This window comes from Miscanthus floridulus, chromosome 19 (genome assembly GCF_019320115.1).
Source record: "Miscanthus floridulus cultivar M001 chromosome 19, ASM1932011v1, whole genome shotgun sequence".
NCBI lineage: Eukaryota > Viridiplantae > Streptophyta > Magnoliopsida > Poales > Poaceae > Miscanthus > Miscanthus floridulus.
The window spans coordinates 77,870,679-77,889,440 of NC_089598.1; the positions used below are offsets into that span (position 1 = coordinate 77,870,679).

Below are 18,762 nucleotides of genomic sequence, written 5' to 3' on the forward strand. Positions count from 1 at the left end.
CATCATGTATAAACATGTAACAGACATCAATCAGTGAAGCAACCGGTTGATTCTAGCATTCTTGTTTAACCTGTCTAAGTACATTAGACTCAACAGTTTTCAACCAGTCACATATTGCTTGGCACTCTGCTTTTGGTACAGCCAAAGAATTACCGATGACGATTTGCACGTTTAAATAAAGCAAAATACCCCAACAGTTTCTCCAAGATGCCCCTGCCTCACATTGTATCAATGGACAATGTCTACAACATATCAAATTCAGTTTCCTTAGATAAAACGATAACACCAATAAGCATTAATACAAAGTTCGTTTTTCTTTTTCAGGTGCCCTCATTTATGAAATGTGATGTTCCTTGATGCTTACAGTAAGCCTCAGCGGCTGAGTTCATTACTTGATAATTCCAGTAAAAAAAACAAGAATCGAAATGCAGCTCCTTATAACATAATGGTACAAACAGGTAACCAGAAAAATGGTAGTGAACCAAGTTATAAGTAAAGAAAATAGTTTATCATAACTGACTTCTCGACGGTCATAGCATAGTTAACTAAGGGGCTGACACGGGCCAAGCAGTGCCAGATTACAGGTCAGATATCTTCACAAGCTTTGGATAGATTATGCGATTGTCCCTTGCAGAATTGCTCTCAGCAAGAGCAATTTGAACCAAGTCCTGCAGATGGCAAACAGCACGCCACTGTTACAGTCATTACAAATTAATCATATGTCGAGCAACAAGCAGAATCATAATAAATGCTTTGTTGAGCACCCCATTGTTAGACAGTCATTACAGACTGAGGATATGTTAAGCAACAAATAGAATCATCCTAAATGCTTGTCAAGAAGAATCTATGTTTGGCAACTGTCAACAGACTTAGCTTTCAACAACCCCCTTAAACTACTGTTTGATTTACTCCCTATTTCAGTTGATCCAATTTACCCCCTAAGAAGATTTGTCTTTTTGTTTCTCCAAGTACAAGTTGAGTTCTAATTTCAAATATTGTAAGATGATAAACATCACATTCTATGCTAGGAATGATTACGATTTTTTCATCATGTTACAATTCTGTATCACTAGTGTTAATTTACTATTGCATTTCCTAATCTATCAAAATAGTGACGAAAAGTTTGTGATGTATTTGGAACGTAAATTATAATGTCCATCACCTCACAAAATTTGAAATTAAAACTCAACTTGTACATAGATAGAGAAACCAAAATAACACATCTTCCTTAGTAAATCACTAAATCGAACTACTGAAATAGTTGGAGAAGCAGGGGGATGAGTAAATCGATCCAAGCATCAGTTTAGGGGATATATCTAGACATAGGCAAAACTTGGGGGGGGGGGGGGGGGGGGGGGGGGGGGGGGGGGGGGGGTAATTTAGACTATTTCCAATCAAATATCTCACCTTCACGTCCCTGCTTGATAAAAACTTCCCCAAGTTGTGAAGAATACATTTTAAATCGTCCACCTACAGTTGTGAAATAATGATAGTCAGTGACCACACTGATCGAAATAGTGGGATTGATTTTAAAATAATAGGTCATGCTCGCATAATATACCTTGAGATATCCTGCTCTATTTATGTCAAAGTACCTAAAGGCCTATAAGATGAAGACATTATTAACTGTCAGACCACAAACCAAATACACCCTTAACGTTTCCCATGCATCAGAGAAAAACAAACATTACCTGCAATAGGTCCTTGTCGACCACCTCATCTTTTGCTGGCTTAACCTCCTTACTGACAACCTTTTCTCCACCTTCCACCGAATCTCCTTTCTCTGCCACAGACTGCTTTTCCTCTATTGAAGCAGCTCTTTCATGGATATTAGTAATATTTTCTACCTCAGGCTGTGTTGTACTTTTGTTATTTCCACCATCTGCTGTCGCTACTTCTTCTGGCTTCACCTCTCTGTCGTTTGTGTTCTCATTCTGTGCCACAAGAAAATGAGGTGCCACGGATAGATTAGGCATGGTTAGCTCTATGGAACTAGCTTTGTGTATCTCTTGCATAAAGTTGAAACTCAAACATAAAAATAGTGAGATGATATTATATGTGAAACCACACAATATGACAATGCTACTTAGAAAAAACTAAAATGTAAGATTGGTGAAAGGCAGTCTCAAGCACAGAAGTAGGCTACTGGCCCATATGACCTTGACAGTGTGGGTGATTGCCACTATATAAGCCCAAGACTTGATTAGAACAGCATGGTTAACTTCCATATGTCAAGGAAAAGAAACTTAGAGTGGAATTTTAAGAAAACACAAGGTAATAAATGACAAGTCGGTTCAAATAATGAAGAGCTGAATCAACTAGGTCAAAAAAAATGCTGGAAAATAACCTGCTCTGCAATCTGTTCTTCAGCATGAGCATCATCCATGTCCTCATCATCTTCATATATTTCTATTTCTTCAGGATCTTCCTCGCATTCAGGATCTTCCTCCTCCATATTTGCATCAGCTGCAGGTTTATCAAGAACAGCCTCTGAATGATCAGTGCTCGTATTTTCATCGCCCTCTTTTGCTGGTTCACCATGGTCAGCAATTGGATGATCGGTACCAAGTTTTATCTGACCCTCTTTTGACAGTTCAGCATGGACATTTGCTGATTGATCTGTGCTCATCTTTTCTTCACTCTCTTTTGTTATTTTAACACTGCCTCCTGGATTATCAACACTTTCAGTTATAGTCTCATGATTAGTCTTGGATCGCTTCTCGGAGGATTTCTTCTCTTCTTTCTTTAGATCTTCCTCTCTTTGGCGTTTACGTTGATTCCTCTTCACAACATAACGCCTGTACAGTTTCTGCGAAGGAAAAAGAACATGTGTTGAAACATATCAACGTGCCAAAAGGCCCAAAACATACTGTGGATGAGCATGGCCACAATACAGCCCTTAACAGGGCGCGCGCACGTGCGGGGCGCGGGGGGGGGGGGGGGGGGGGGGGGGGGGGGGGCATGAAAAATAGTGACAAAACCAGTGTAACTTGGGTCCTAAAAACCTTCACCATATTAGACACACCACACCCAATTCATATTGCAAGAGATATTCAATAAGTCCAAAATGTTTGCAGATTTGACACATACTGAAATAGTTTTAGGAGTCGCTGTCTTGAAAAAGAGCACCTTCAGTCTCACTTGTAGTGGCAAAGCACAGAATACTTAACCCATGAACAAAGAATCAGAGAGCAGCCACTGAATTATCAAATACTAGTGAGCAGCTGATCATTCAGAAACAAAGCATAGAACCATTAGGTTTAGAAGGAATGCATGAAGAGGCTGAAGGGGACCACAGAACTGATGAATAACCACAGTACAATTAAGTCACTGAGACAAGTCACTAGAATAATTACAGGAGAGAATTATTTGAAGCTTAGCCAAAATCATTTGCAAAGCACAAAGAATGTACCTCAAGAAAAGACAGGATAACACAACCCATTCTGTGTTGAAGCATTTCACCGAATGATTCAGCAAACAAAGAAAGCTGAAAAAGGAAAACAAGAACAGATCAGTGTACATCTACATGAGCTCTCAAACAGAAGAGATTTCATTGCTGCGCCATGCTCAATTGCACCAACTAGGTAGAAGCAAAAGATATAAATAAGTGGTAGTCTCTTTTGATATACTAACAAAAAGTAATTACAGAACACAGACCTCAAATACTGACTCCTCTACATCCTTGGCAGTATAGTCTAGGAGGCCATCCAACGAAAGGGATGTTGAACGGAGCTGCAAAACAGAATTCCTTAGATAAGATATCATGGACAATTCATCCGAGTATGTTTGGATAATAGGATTATATATATATATATATATATATATATATATATATATATATATATATATATATATATATATATATATATATATATATATATATATATAAAAGGTTAAGTATGTAGCATGTTACCCATACTTTAGATTCTTTATTCCTTATTGACTGAAGAATGAATCCTGGATATTTTGGAGGTTCATCAGACCTCTTCTTTTCTTTTGTGTCATTGAGTGGCTTTTGCTTTGGATCCACCTTGAGGTCTCTATTCTTCTTCTCTTTATCGTCCTTTGTTTTATCCTTTCCATCCTTTTTCGTATCTTTTTGTTCCATAGCTTCCTTGTGATTGCCCTTATCCTCATTTGAACTGCGATCAGTCAATGGGTGTTCCTTTTCCTCTGGCTTCTCTTCTTTCTTCTGATTTGAGATATCTTCCCCAGATGGAATTTTTGACCCTTCTTGCAGCTTAGTCTGAGGATTTCCAACATCGGTTGAGCTCTCAACATTTTTATCTGGCTGAACTTCTGTTTCTTGCTTACTAGTTTCAGCAGGTGTAGCAGGGGCAGTCAACTGAGAACCTGAACCAGAAACTTTCCTTTTAACAATCCTTCGAATTATTTTCTTCTTTCCAGTTCTCTTTGCTTCGGGCTGTTGACTTATGCCAGCTCCCTCTTGTTCTTTTCCAGCATCCTCATTCTTTTGTTGACTCTGCCCCCCTTCTGCAGTTTTGTTTGCAGATTCTGCTACAGCATTCTTGTCCTCAGAAGAAGATTTATCAGCTGAAGGTCCAGTTGTTTTTTTCCGAACAACTTTCACAACCTTTTTTATTATTTTCTTTTTTGTGGGCTTTTTATCCCCAGCTGCATGGTCAATAGAGGAGTCACCCATAGTTTTTCCTTCAACATCCCCACCCATCTTCTGAACAGGTTCCTCAACTTTAACCTTACCCTCTCCATCATTATCTTGTTGTTTCATATCAGCATCACCCTTCTCATTTTTCATATCACTGCAACCAAGATCACCCTCTTTTAATTGATCAGCATCTAAACTTTTACCCTTGTTCAGCTCCCCTGAAATTGTTAACAAATGTCTTCAGTTTTTCTCTAATAACAGACAGGTAAAAAAGAATTCCGTGAGATGCAACATGGAAATCTTCCAAACCTTGCATCTGCTCTTTTGAATCACCAGGGCTCTAAAACAAGCAACAAGGATAAAAAAAAAACTTTTAGTGAGAACTCCAGAGAAAGAAAAAAAGTTATTCACCAAATCAAAAGGCCATAATAGCGCAAAGTAACCTTTTCCTTTTTAACAGTGAGCTGCTCCCTTTCTGCCTTTGATTTTTTGTACAGAATCCAGTTATTCTTCCATACATCCACTGAAGGCAGGCATTCCGACAAGTTTGGCACAAACAGAACAGTAATTTCTTTATGACTGAAGAGTCCATCTTTGCCTATTCTATTGTAATGTACCTGCATGTTTAATGATGCATTCAGTTAATATTCCATCAACATGCAGTGAGAAGTGGAGGGACTACCAGATACATACAAGTAATATACAGATGTACAATATCCCAACCAGTTGTAACCCGCAGGCTACCAATTGTACTGAAATATGGATAGTGTGCCTATGTTACAGCTGAACTTCAGCAAAACTCTCAAGAATTTGATATCAGGGATAGACAGAAGCAAAACTTCGAAAGAATATTGAATAGATCAAAAAATGCAAATTGGCTCAAATGTTAAGGCATGATTTGACTTGGCATGGCTTTGTAAGTTGATTTGACCAAAGATTTCTCGTGGTATTAGTCCCCAACTAGAAAATAATGATTATAAGTGCACAATGAAATAAAATTCGGGGTGGTAGCACTTTCCTATTACTAAATCTTTATCTATACGTAATCTGATTGTTGGTCTAAACTTATACAAAGTTTAAAACTTGATATGCATCCACACCTCACAAATTTGATATACGGAGTAGTAAAGTGTTGGTAATTGTATTGGCCAGTTTGTTGTACTAGCAATAGTTTTCTCAATCCTGAATATAATGCAGTGAGGAACATTTCATAAACATTCTTTTGGGGTAGACATTGTAATCGAACTTGCAACATTTCAAAAGGCAGCAACATCATAAATAGGCTTGTTTCTCTTACTAAACAAAGGAACATACATTTCTTAAATTGAAAGAGATGGACAATAAAAAAGGGTAGCAGTGCCGGTACAGGATATTTTCCATGAAAGATAGCATCCAGTACATATAAAGTTTTTTTAAAGTGCTGAGAAATATTCACAAGTACCTCAACAAAACGGTTCCAGTGGGTGCAACTAGATAGGTCAACCTGAACCATTTCCTTAACGCATCTGTCCAAGTAGGATAATATCAGTACAACTGAAAGTTCGTCATCATACCCTGTTTGATAACAGCATACCTGATGGCAGTTCGAATCAAGCAAGAACAGTCAACTGATGGGTCACCACCATCTATTGCTGCATTCCAAGGGCCTCCAATTGCAAAAAGAGAACGATCCTTCTTGAATACAGCAAATTTTAAGATATTGTTCAAGTGCACAATTCGTTCCTCGGTACTTCTCAGTGAAGTTATGTCAGCAAAGGCACCTTTGCTCATGCCACTCATCAATAGTACCTGCACACCATCACATTTATAAGCAGCACTGCAACAGGATAATAACTTGGAAATGATTTCTATACTTCAAAAGTCATATAACAAAATTTGGTATTCCATATGGTGGTTATCATCCGAAAGTGAGATAAGCACAAGTAAGCATATCAATGCCAAAAAAAGAATAGTATTTTAATGCCCTTGGGTAACTTAAGGCAGCACACAAAGTTATGCACTAATCTATTTGCATGCTGTATTGTTCTCAATCTCTACAAACATGAGTAGCAATACTGCAGTTTTCTCAAAACCATAAAATACTGCTGCAGTTTTCAAATACTGTGGTCTTTCAAATACAACATCCAAACAGGCCTGAAACTATATGCCATATATTTCCTTCAGATTCACTTATACCATGTACGACAGTATAATGAGTTACTCCAGATCAGCAATTTATCTACTGACCACAAGAGCTACAACTTGAAACACATACAAAAAAAATTCATAAATTGAAGCAATTACAAAACTGTAGATAGAGAGAGACCTTTGCATTCCAAATGGTGGCTGGAGTATTGAAGCTTGATGTTTTCTCAGTAGAGACAATTGCTCCTTCATCAGTACCATCATCTGAATCAAGGATATCATGCTCCAAACTGTTTCACAGCAATTGTGACAGTGCAAATTGTAAATTGAAAACATGAGAACTCCAAGAAGGAACACATGTATAACAGTATTTATGCATAGTAATGTGTTCCCCAAAAAAGGCATACCTCACTGGCGTATGCAGAGGAACATTTAAGTTTTCTTTAGCCCAGTTCAAGACAATCTGTGCAACAGCAAATTATTATACAAATTAGAGTGACGGAATGTCAAAAGCCATGTTGAATATTAATCAGAAGCAAAAGGTCAATGGACAGGATGCCCAACCTTAGAAAATTCTGGAGTAATTGCAAGTCTGGGATACCGTTTTGTCAAGGACAGATAATCCCTCTCATCATCCACGAAGCGAAATGGCAAAACCTGCAAATAACATCATAGTTAGCATTAAGTTCACAGCAGGATGCAAAATGAAACAACCCCATAACTGTACATAGAAAAGTGTCTTGGTGAAACATTAAATATAAAGGGAAGAGAGAACGGAAAAAGGAAGACAATCATTCATGGCTGCTCAATCATATACTCTTGTGCAATCAAAGATTAAGGCAAGGTGCGAACGCTTTTCAAATTTCGGTGGAGTAATGACATTCAATATCACAAGAAAAAGATAGCAAAGATTCTGTACCAGGGAGAGAGAAGCCTAATAGAATGGCAAAAGGAAGAACAGATGAAGATGGAAGATGGACCAGAACCAAGGAACCTTAAGATCAGAATGCATCAAGGAGGCTAGTGAAGAACTAACAATGTCAACTGATTTCAGCAATAACACTGACAGACACAGGTTTCTATTTACCTTGCAAATATATTCTCTCTTTATTTCTTTAACAGGTGAACGATGCCTTCAGCACAACAAATGAAAATGTTAGTTTAAAAAGCTGCACGAAAGACGAAGCAGCAACCTATTTCATCCACAAAGCTGCATAAGAAACATGGAAGTCCACCTATGCACAGCATCACGTCGAGGGGAAATTCGCCGCACAGGCTTCTCAGATCTAACAGAAGAAGAGCGCCGCCGATCACCAGGGCCTCTAGGTGAAGTGAGCTCCTGCCTTGGATCAGCTCTGTGCTTCCTATCCTGCTCTCTCTCCTTCTCCCGGCGCTCACGAAGGCGTTCTCTTTCACGCTCTCTTTCACGTTCGCGTTCCCTTTCTCTTTCGCGTTCTCTTAGTAGTCTTTCATGATCCCTTTCCCTTTCACGTTCTCTTTCTCTTTCTCTTTCACGGTCTCGAAAGTCCCGTAACTCGCACTCCCGCTCCCGTTCGCGTTCCCATTCAAGCTCCTTTTCTCGTTCCAGCAGTTGGTCCCTTCTACGTTCTTCATCTCTTAGATCCAGTTCACGACGATAACCAATCCGATCAACTCTACGATCATCAACCATTGAGACGCCTGGATGTACACGGGGTAAGATGCTATCTCGGTAATCAGGATCTGAAGATGGATGGAGGAGGCCTTTCCCCGAGGCATAATCACGTCCAGGAGGAAGACCTGCGCCATAACCAGTGCTTGATGAACCTTGTCCATAGAGGCTGTCAATGTTTGTCCTTGGAGCTCCTTCCAACAATGAGGCTACTTGCTGTCTTCCATATGGAGCAGTCCCAAGAATGGACATGTTGCGATTATCAGCTTCAACTCTTCCATATACACCAATTTCCTGGGATGCTTGATGGACTGGAGCAGACCTTCCTGCAAAGTAATCGGCTTGTCTGCCAGAAATGCATACTATACTCAGTGCATGCGCTATGTTCTATTGCAGTGATAAACACGCAAATGATTGCTACTGATTTCTTCCAAGAAAATCAATGAGAAGTACCAAGACAACTAACGGAAACAAAGACTACGGCGGAAATTGTTTAGCAAACACATGGTCATTCAATTGATGCACTGTTATATCATGTGTGACAGAATTCTAACAATAATCAACAACATTCTAGATTCATTGCATATAACCTGACTGAGATAGTGTACCTCGTATCAGATCCAGGCTGCAGCTGACCTTTCAGGAGCTGCTGGTGGCGCATCGATGAACCCTAGGAAATTAACAGGATTCAATAGACAGCATGTTATTAGAAAGAACAAAACAGCATTCTGTAAGTCGGGAAACAAAAATCTACCTGCTCCATATGATCATGAACCTGAGAAAAAACAAAAGGGTTACAACAGTGCACTGATTATTTACAATCTAGAGAAAGGCAAAAAGAAAAACAGAGAGAAAGAAACCTGATGACCAGTAGCTATCTGATCGGTGTATCTTCTATCCAAATCACTGAGGCCATCTCTCCTACCAAGATTGGCTGAGTGTTCACCATACATCCTTCTCTCTAGTGGATAATCACTGCCGTATTGGTCTAGCTTCTGTGCATAACCACGCACAGCCATATAGTCATCATTTGGTCTTGCCAGGCCAGACCCCACAGGTGCAGATGAGAACTTGGATGACTCAGCGAGCGAAGTTGGACGAGTTGGCAAGCTAGGAAGACTTGAAGAAGCTGGACCTTTGCCACCAATTCCACCAACCTGTTGAAAAGAATGAGGATGTTAAGTTGAGATACTTGGCAACAAAATTGTGGGAACCACATGCAACTGCAACAGTACAAGTTAAAGGTCATGAGAGGTGAACTCTAACCATAAGAGGAAGTGACTGAAACAGCTGAAACATGTGATTGGCAGGGATTGACATGAGCAAAAGGTCGCTTGAGTGACTAAAACAGGGGCTAAACACAGCTCAAATAACAGAAGTGTACATGAATGGCTGGCACAAAGGGCGTGTTTGGTTCCCGCCTGAGCCACTGCCGCCGCAAGTGTGGCCACGCCGTGAGTGCGGCGGACAAAACGGCCGCCCGACTATTGGCGAGCTGGGGCGCGCGTTTTGAACTGCAGGCTGCGGCGTGCACCAAACCGGCGGCAAAGTGTGGCGGCAGCGTTTGGCTCCCGCGGTGTGCCGCATGTGCGGCGCGGCGGCCTGCGTGGTTTGGAAGCCATCCAAACACGCCCAAATTCCTTCATAGGATCATAGCAGACACTACTCATGGTACGAACTTAGTATTATATGCTTTTAAATAGCCAGATATATAGATGTAAAATGCAAAATGCAAAAAACTTAGCAGTTTGGGAGTCTATAACTGGACGTAAAATGCTAGCTGGAGGTAATGACATAGCTTAGCATGTTTTGTACAGGGGAACGTAATAAATGGATTTTTTGTTAACCAACTTCTCTTTCTACAAGTATTTCTTGTTACAAAAAGTGTAGGATCTGATACACATTTTTTTGCTTAAATTGTTGCACAAACTGTTATAAAATTATCGGTTAGTGGAATTGATGGACAGTTGTTTTGCATAATCCGAACAGAAGATAACCTTTCCACCTACTCCCTCCGTCGTAATATACAAGGGGCAACTCCCCTATACACGCAGACCAAGGAATGAAGTTAATCCAAACACCACGTCAATTAATCAAAGCACTAAATGATGCGGGCACCGTGTATATAGAGTAATACAGTGCAGGGGCAGGCCAAAATAGAGCTGAGCATTAAATTTTGCACGGGTACATGGGCACCAAAGGGAGTCAGAAGGACGTCGCGCCCTCTATTATGGGACTTCAAATAAAAACAGTTACACCTTATATATTGAGACAGAGGGAGTAACTTCCAAAAAAGAAAAATTCATTAAGCCCTTTATTCGTGTGTTTCAATTGCAACTTTAAACGATAAGATGAGCATATATTAGGAATATAAATCGAGCTTTTATAATTCAGATTAGCAAGAAGGATAGCCAAGCACACATAGAAATTCTGCCAGCAATACTTCACAAATATTTAATTGACTAGACTGGAATCAGCAATTCTATCCCAAATGTCCATGTTAATCCATCGGATTTTCTAGTGCCAAAAACAATGCAACTTTGTAACATTTTGACCCTATGACTACAAACAAAAGTATCGGACTGGCAGCTACTCCCTCCATTACAAATTATAAGACGTTTTGGCTTTTCTAGATACATTGCTTTTACTATGTATCTAGACACAGTGTGCATAGCAAAAAATTATGTATCTAGAAAAACTAAAACGCCTTATAATTTGGAATTGAGGGAGTAATAAACTTCAATAGTTTCCTTGAATCAAGGTTCCTCACTGATACACGCAACACAAAAAAAAAACTCACAAAAAACAAGCTACACGACACGTGCGCCAATCATATTAATGTTTGAGGATCAACACCAACGGATAATAAATTGCGTGCTGGATTGCAGATTTCATCTAGAAAAGAACAAAGCAGTTATAGTTAACCACCTGTTGCGTGCCATACACTGATGCATAAGGCCCTCCATACTGCGCAGCAGCCCCTTGTCCTGCACGCGCGCCAAACCGACCACCATCAGTGCCACCTGCCGCTGTCGGGGCTGCAAATCCAGTGCTACTAGGCTGAAATAGAGAAAACATTCCAGCCAAAGTGGCGGGAACGCAAATGATTATTCATAACGAATCTGCGCCCAGCAACAAAAGAAAGCAGCCAGATCCTTCACAGAGCCTTACGATTTGGCCGTACGGCTGCTGCCCGCCATAAGGCGGCTGCTGGCCGTAGTGATTGGGCCCTTTGGGAGGAAACATGGCGGTCGCGCCCACCTAGGGGCTCCTGCACGGGCACGAGACCCGGACGAAACAATCCACGCGCACGAACAAGCGCCTGCGAGGAAAGAAGGAAACCCTAGATGTTTTAGCACCAAAAGAAACGAGACTACAACGAGTCCAACCCAATACAGCCACCGTATCCGCAGATTCGATCCACTGCCCGATGCATGGGCTAGGGTTTACCCGCGAGATGGAAGTGGAGGCCAGATGGCGTCGGATGGAAGTGAATCCCCCGTAGGCCACGGCTTCAGGACAGTGCCGGGCCGGCGGCCGGAACCCGGAGGCAACGGTTGGCAGCGGAAGAGCGGCGAGGGTTGGCGGCGGGCAGCGGGCGGCGGGCGGCGGGCGGGTTTCGGCCAGGGGTTCGGAGAGCGCGAGATAGGGGTGTAGCCTGTTGCGCCTGTACGACCAGGATGCTCCGTTATTATTTTGCTCGACAATTCTATGCCCCTTGATGGGCTCATCATGGGCCTCGCATACTCCTATTTTACCATAGATCAACTCCATTAGTCTAAATATGCAACCTATGCTCAATTTGAGCCGTGGAGGCTAAAAAAACAAACTCATGCAACTACCTGTTAGACTATCTAAATTTGTTGGTCCAATAAATTTCTCCTCTCACTATCTATGCTCAACAAATCAGGCTACCTATATTTTCTTCCGCCCACGCGCACCTCTCTCTCCTCACCGCGCTCGCTTGCATGGGCTCCCCAGTGGCACCCGTCCCCATCGCGCACCCTCCTTGCGCGCAAGTCTACCGGTTTAGAATTATGCATGCTACCAAACACTCTCCTCAACGCGCTCACTCGCACAGGCTCCCGGGTGGCACCTGTCCCCGTCGTGCACCCTCCCCGGCGCACAAGTCTACCGGCTTAGGATTATGCATGCTACCAAACACTAGAAATGTTTCCATATATATATGCAATCCAATTTCCAATACAAGCCAACCAAACACCACTTTCATTGTATTAGGCTAGGCTGGATTAGGTTAATCTCCAATAGACATTATGCAAGATAGATCAATACAGACAACCAATTAGACTCACAGTGTCTTCACAATAGTTGATTTCTTTAATATCCAAGTGCTCACCAAGAAGGGTAAAGAAAAAATCAGTTTGTTACAGCAGCACTGTCAAGTAAGTTTTGCATCACTCCACCACTGTAGTCTTGTCGGTGTTTCGAACAAACACCGGCTAGTAAATTTGTAGTTGTTGCACGTTAGTCTCGGATGGTGCACTAAAGGACATAAGATTTATACTGGTTCGGGCTGAATGTCCCTACGTCCAGTCTACTGCTGCTCGTGTTATTAGTACCGGAAAAGGTTCGTAGTAGAGGGTACAAACGGTCGAGAGAGGGAGAGGTCCCAAGTCTCTGATCGAATGGTCGAAAGGATGCCTAAGGGCTCGGTCGCTGCTTGGTTGTATGTGTGATGTGTTGTGTATGTTGAACTAATCCGCCAAAAGTCGGTCCCTCTAGTGGGGAGCCCTGCCCTCCCTTTTATAGACCAAGGGGGGAGCAGGGGTTACAGATGGGAGAAAAAGAAAAATGCCGAAGGTATAGAAGATCCTTTAAGGAAGCCGGGTCTTTCTTTTTCCCTGTGCCTACCCTGCTTAACATGGCAGGCCGTGTCAGAGGTGACGTGTTCGCTGATCCTCGTAGGCCATGCCCTGGCCTCATTTAGCAAGTGGGTGTGTCCCATCCTATGCCGGCGGACGGGGCGGAGTGCCGGAGAGCCGAGCTATGACCCCTTGAGGAGTAACAGGGGAAGTGACCATACGTCCGTCACTGTAGATGATGTGATTTCTGTCTTGGACCGCAGTGGCTGTCGTATGCCTGTGTTAGTATCCGCGCCTGAGGACTGAAGGCGGCGCCTACTACACTTATGCGACAAAAGTCGGCGCCTACAACACTATTCAGGCACTGTTACGTCGGAAAGGACCTAAAGCGCCCGTCCCATCGTATCCTGACGGTACCTTCCTACAGGCGTGCAGGGCATGGTCCTCGATACTGCGTTTGACTCGAATGTCCAGTCGTACCCTGTGCTTGTCATCATGAAGGAGCAGGGTACAATCGTTGGGCGAGGCGGAGCCAGCCCTTAGCCGTCGGGTGAGGCGGAGGCCAGCCCTCAGGGGTCGGGCGGGGCGGAGCCTGCCCTCGGATGTCGGGCGAGGCGGAGCCAGCCCTTAGCCGTCGGGCGAGGCAAAGGCCAGCCCTCAGGGGTCGGGCGGGGCAGAGCCTGCCCTCGGACGTCGGGCGAGGCGGAGCCAGCCCTTAGCCGTCGGGCGAGGCGGAGGCCAGCCCTTGGGGGTCGGGCGAGGCGGAGCCCGCCCTTGGAAGTCGGGCGAGACGAAGCCAGCCCTTAGTCTTTGGGCGAGGCGGAGGCCATCCCTCGGGGGTCAGGCGGGGCGAAGCCTACCCTTGGACATCGGGCGAGGCAGAGCTAGCCCTTAGCCATCGGGCGAGGCGGAACCAGTCTTCCGTCGTTTGGGCAAGAAGCGTAGTAGTGCTCTTTGTCTGACTAGAAGCGTCAACATTCGATGGTCATTAGTCCCTCCTCATTGGGTACCCCGGTATGAGGTCCTCGACAGTAGCCCTCGAGCCTCCGGGTGATTCAGATAGAATCGCCTGGAGGGTATTTCGATTTGCCAGAGGGTGCGCGCGAGCTAAAGATGGCAATGGGGACCCATGACCCGATACCCAACGGGTATTTACTCCATTAGGGTTTAAATATGGACTAAACACACTACCCATGGGTACGTAAATAAACCAAACCCTTCACCCATCGGGTACGTGGGTATGGGTATGTTCCAGCAATCCTCGTACCCGTTTACCCATGGGTGAAAATACCCAGCCAAAAACTAAATAAGCCCACCAGCCCATGTAAAACCCTAGGTTCACCCGCCGGTCCCGCTTGGCGACTTGGCCGCTGGAGCCCTCGACCGCTCAAGGGAGGCTCGACACCTGGCCTCCCACCGCCGAAAAATAGGCGCGTGAGTAAAGCGCATCGTTACCTCGTCTCGGTGCTGGCAGCCTAGCACCGCAATCACCACTCACCAAAAAAATTGCCGCCACCGCCGAAAAACTACGCCGCCCGCCCGCCCCTCGTGACCTCGTCTCAGCGTCTCACGTATTCGCATCGCATCGAAGCGCCAGGAACTCGCCACGCCATGCCGGCGACAGAGCAACTTGAGCAAGAACGGTGATTGCCCTATTCCCCTTCCCCTAATCCCCTTCATATCATATTCTTTGCACTTGCAAGCGCAGCACTGCAGAGGCGCTCGACCCTCCGCGCTCCTTTGCCTCTTTCCCCCGCACTAACCAACTCCTTCACTCCGGTGTCAAGGGATTTCGTGGAGGTCCTGGAGGATGGTGTCCACCTGAAGCCGCCCAGATCTCGAGCTCGTCGACGCCGTGAACACTCTAAAGCTGCAAGATCCGGAGGTCCAAGTTGAAGTCACCACCGACGCTCCTGCAGCGGAGAACGGCGCCAGCGTCGCCAGTACTCTTGTATCCAAGCCCAAGAACGGGAACTACGCCGCTCATACATCCAAGTCCAAGAACACCACCACCAAGGAGAAGAAAAGGACCGGGGTTACTGCGGCCGTGGAGAAGACGAAGCAAAAGGACGGCTGACCCCCTCTTTCTCTGGCTTCATCTCGGGAAGGTGCTGCTGCTCCTTTTGGCCGCTGCTCCTCTTCTGCAGCCACATCTTCGGATGGAGGTGGTGCAGTAACTAATACTCGGCCTCCTAGTACTAGCCGCAAGTTGCTGCAGCCACTGATGTAAGTAAACCCAAGAACAATAGTGCTAGTGCCAAATTGTATTTATTCTGAGTATATGCTTCTTCTAGTTTAAATGAACCAAAGCATATCCTGCCATGTCTGTCAAACCCACCATATCACCATGTCTTTGCTTTCAGGTTTTGTTTATTGGCATGCCTAAATTTTTTATTTCATCTTGACATATAGAAACATTTTACTATGGACATCATGACCATGCATGCATATAGGCAATATAGCATTGCATTCAGTTAGTATACCGCTAAAATAACTTTATTTTTTCCTATTTTTAGTGACATAGCTATCCTAGCTCCTCAGTTGTACTGCCGTGTTGTGCAATTACCAATTCCCCTATTGCCATATGTAAGCAGTTCAAATAGAACAAATTGATAGATTTTGCTTGTTTCCCATGTCCTGCCATACCTGTTATGTTTGATATTTTTTATAGCATATCTTTTTTTATTAACATTCATTCTTATTATGTCATACAGATTGAAAAAAATGAGTACTAGCCGTGATAGCTAGGGTGGACCGATCGGCTGTTGAATTGTTGATTTTCATGTGCATGAATAAATTATTGACGGGTACGGGTGACCCACCGGGAATGATTTACCCGGCCGGGTATGGGTCTGAGGAAAATTCCCCACCCATGACGGGTATGGGTATTCTGGTGGTACCAAATTTTTATGGCGGGGATGGGTCTAGGGTGGCCATACCCAATGGGGATTTACCCATTGCCATCCTTAGCGCGAGCGCACCCGTCGGGTGTAGCCCCCAGGCCCCCGGGTGATTCGGATAGAATCGCTCGAGGGTAACTTCGGACCCTTCATGGGTAAGGCTGTGAGATTCGGTTTTTGTCAACTGGGTAGTTTTTTAGGGGAACCCTAGTATCCCGTTCGCGGGGATCTTGTCCAGGGTCAGCCCGGCTAGGGCTCGACTACGGGTCGAGGTCCTACTGATGCTCGTGTCCCTGAATCCTGGTCGCTTGCGGGCCCATCCCTTGTTGGGACGGCCGTTGAGACTGTTGGGACAGCCCTTGGACTTCTAGGCCTAGGTGGGCCAGAGAAAGGGTCCTTTGACCCGTATTCCCTCGGTGGGAAAAGTGTCCCGGTCTGCCTAGGGAAGGCGAACTGTCCGGCGCGATTTTGGTGGGAAATGATAGGGATCGCGGGCGCGTATCCCACGACATGACGCAGCGATGTGTCGTGGCAGGCTCGGAGATCGAGGCGGACGGTTGCCCTTCTCGCATCCGTCGCCCCTATAAAACCACGGGGTTCGCCCCTAGGGTTCCGTACTTCGCCTTTTTGCCTTCGCATCGTCAACCTCCGCCACCAATTGCCAGAGCCTCCCGTATTCGCATCGCGGCCGCCGTCAAGCTCGCATCCGCTACCAAACCCATAGCCACCCCCTCCCAATTTGTGTCAATGGAGCCATGGTGCAGGTCCAACATCACCCCTCAACGCCTGGAGGGCCTCGTTCGTCGTGGCCTCCTTCGCCCGCTGACTGCCGCCGAGGAGTGGCGGCTGCCTGGTGATGAAGACAAGTCGTCGCCGCCCAAAGGGTATGTCATGTCCTTTGCTCACTTCCACGAGCGGGGATTCGCCATACCCGCTCATCAGTTCCTTCGGGGGTTGTTGGATTACTACTAGGTGGAGCTGCAGCACCTTGCCCCCAACGGGATCCAGCACATTGTGGCGTTCATTGCCCTAAGCGAGGGGTTCTTGGGGATTAGTCCCCAATTTGACCTGTGGCGGTATCTCTTCGCCGTCAATCTTCTAAAGAAGCGGGTCGGGAAGCAAGATCTGCACGCGTCGGTGGGATGCGATGGCATCCACCTCCGCAACAACCGGGCAGAAGCGTACCCGTTAATGCGGTTGTCGACCTCCAACAAGGGGTGGCATTCACAATGGTTCTATGTCAAGGATGTTGCCACCTCCCCCTTGCTAGTTTTCTCTAGGCGCTTCATCATGGAGGCCCCGGGGTCGTGGAAGTGGGGTGTCCCGGCCAAGGAAAAGAAGCACATCAATGACCTTCTTGCTGCCATCTGAACTCTAAAGGACAGGGGCATGAAGGGATCGGGGATCATCAGCGCCTACCACGTGAGGAGGGTGGCGCCACTCATGGCACGCGCGCTCCCCCTACACCAGATGGTGCCCGGAGCGTCGCTTGAAGGGACAGTGCTTGTCGACGAAGCACTCCCTCCCTCCGAAGTGGCGCAGCGCATCAAGGAGGTGATGGAGCCTTCGAAGGACACCACTAGAGTCGTCCTTGATTTTGTGTTTTCGGTGCCAGGGCATCCCCCAATACGGCTGGAACCGGGGTTCATCGACTTTGTAAGTTTTCTTTCTCCGTGCTCTTTTTTACTTGAATTTCTGACCCCTTAAAGCTGACCTTGGGATGGCGGGACCAGCCGAGGGCACTATTCTTCAAGGAAAGCCCGGCTCCATTGTCGAAGGATCGAACCCTGGTGAAAGCGAACCGTATTGCGGCCGAGTGGGACAAAAGGACGAGGGAGCTCAGGAAGAAGAAGCTACTTCGGAAGCAGCAAGCACGAGATCGAGGAGAGGAGATAGGAAGTGATGACGACGACGATGAGTTTGACAAGGCAGCTGGCGGCATGGATTGGGGTGTCCTGGAGGGCGAGGATTTGTGGACAGGTGCCCACCCGTCCACGCAGGGACCCTTCCCGTTCCACGCGGGGGGAAGCGAGCCCTCGAGACCGGCGGAGATAGGCCTAACCGTCGGCCCGTCCTCAGGACCGATGGAAGCGGGCGGGCCTATTGCCGTGCCCGGGGTGCCGGTGGAGGGGGGTAGCTTTGATGCCGCTCCCCATGAGCCGACAGGGGCGGGCGGATCTGCCGCCACGCCCGAGGTAACGGCAGAGAGGGATGGTTCTGCCACCATGCCCTCGGAGACAAGGGAGGTGAGCCTTTCTGCTCGGGAGCAGGGGCAGGCTCGAAGCGACCCCACCCTGACGAGGTGGAGCCAAAAGCCAGGGGTTCATCCCCCAAACGTCGTCTAATAGCGCCAATGTAGTTTGCCGACTCCTCTCTTATCTCTGTTTTTCTCTATTTTTCGTGGTGACTCACGACTTTCGTTTCTTCTACAGCACCGAGGGGCGGTCAGACGGGGCATTCCTATAGCGCTAGCGCCCAAGAAAACCCTCGCCCTTCAGGCGAGGTGGGGGCCACTGTCTGACGTTGCTCCCGTTTCGGGTGGGAGTGAAGTCGGTGCCATAGACTCGCCGGTAGGTCTAGCACCGCTTGTGATGGTGCATGCGCCCTCGATGGGTTGAGCAATTGGCGCAGCCGAGG

The 18,762-nt window shown here is 45.9% G+C and overlaps 1 protein-coding gene across 1 annotated transcript; it reads right to left on the reverse strand.

Annotated features, from left to right (window-relative positions):
• Window positions 1-274: 274 nt before the first annotated feature.
• On the reverse strand, window positions 275-12,085 carry LOC136525351 (protein SHORT ROOT IN SALT MEDIUM 1-like). The gene is made up of 23 exons (XM_066518355.1): window positions 11,853-12,085; window positions 11,574-11,724; window positions 11,331-11,462; window positions 9,263-9,559; window positions 9,157-9,177; window positions 9,011-9,072; window positions 7,987-8,748; window positions 7,839-7,884; window positions 7,316-7,408; window positions 7,159-7,214; window positions 6,933-7,041; window positions 6,201-6,415; window positions 6,069-6,132; window positions 5,071-5,244; window positions 4,937-4,967; window positions 3,920-4,845; window positions 3,658-3,732; window positions 3,413-3,487; window positions 2,348-2,809; window positions 1,692-1,934; window positions 1,562-1,603; window positions 1,408-1,470; window positions 275-668 (listed from the first exon to the last, which is right to left on the reverse strand). The coding sequence occupies exons 2-23, from the start codon at window positions 11,646-11,648 to the stop codon at window positions 579-581; spliced, it is 4,113 nt and encodes a 1,370-aa protein (XP_066374452.1). The 5' UTR covers window positions 11,649-11,724; window positions 11,853-12,085; the 3' UTR covers window positions 275-578.
• Window positions 12,086-18,762: the final 6,677 nt, after the last annotated feature.

Excerpts from the sequence above, each read along its gene's own strand:
- LOC136525351 (XM_066518355.1), bottom strand. The coding sequence starts at position 11,648 with ATGTTTCCTCCCAAAGGGCCCAATCACTACGGCCAGCAGCCGCCTTAT. Across the intron at positions 11,463-11,573 it reads AGCAGCCGTACGGCCAAATC|CCTAGTAGCACTGGATTTGC; the intron begins GTAAGGCTCTGT and ends TCTCTATTTCAG. Across the intron at positions 669-1,407 it reads TATCAAGCAGGGACGTGAAG|GACTTGGTTCAAATTGCTCT; the intron begins GTGAGATATTTG and ends TGCCATCTGCAG.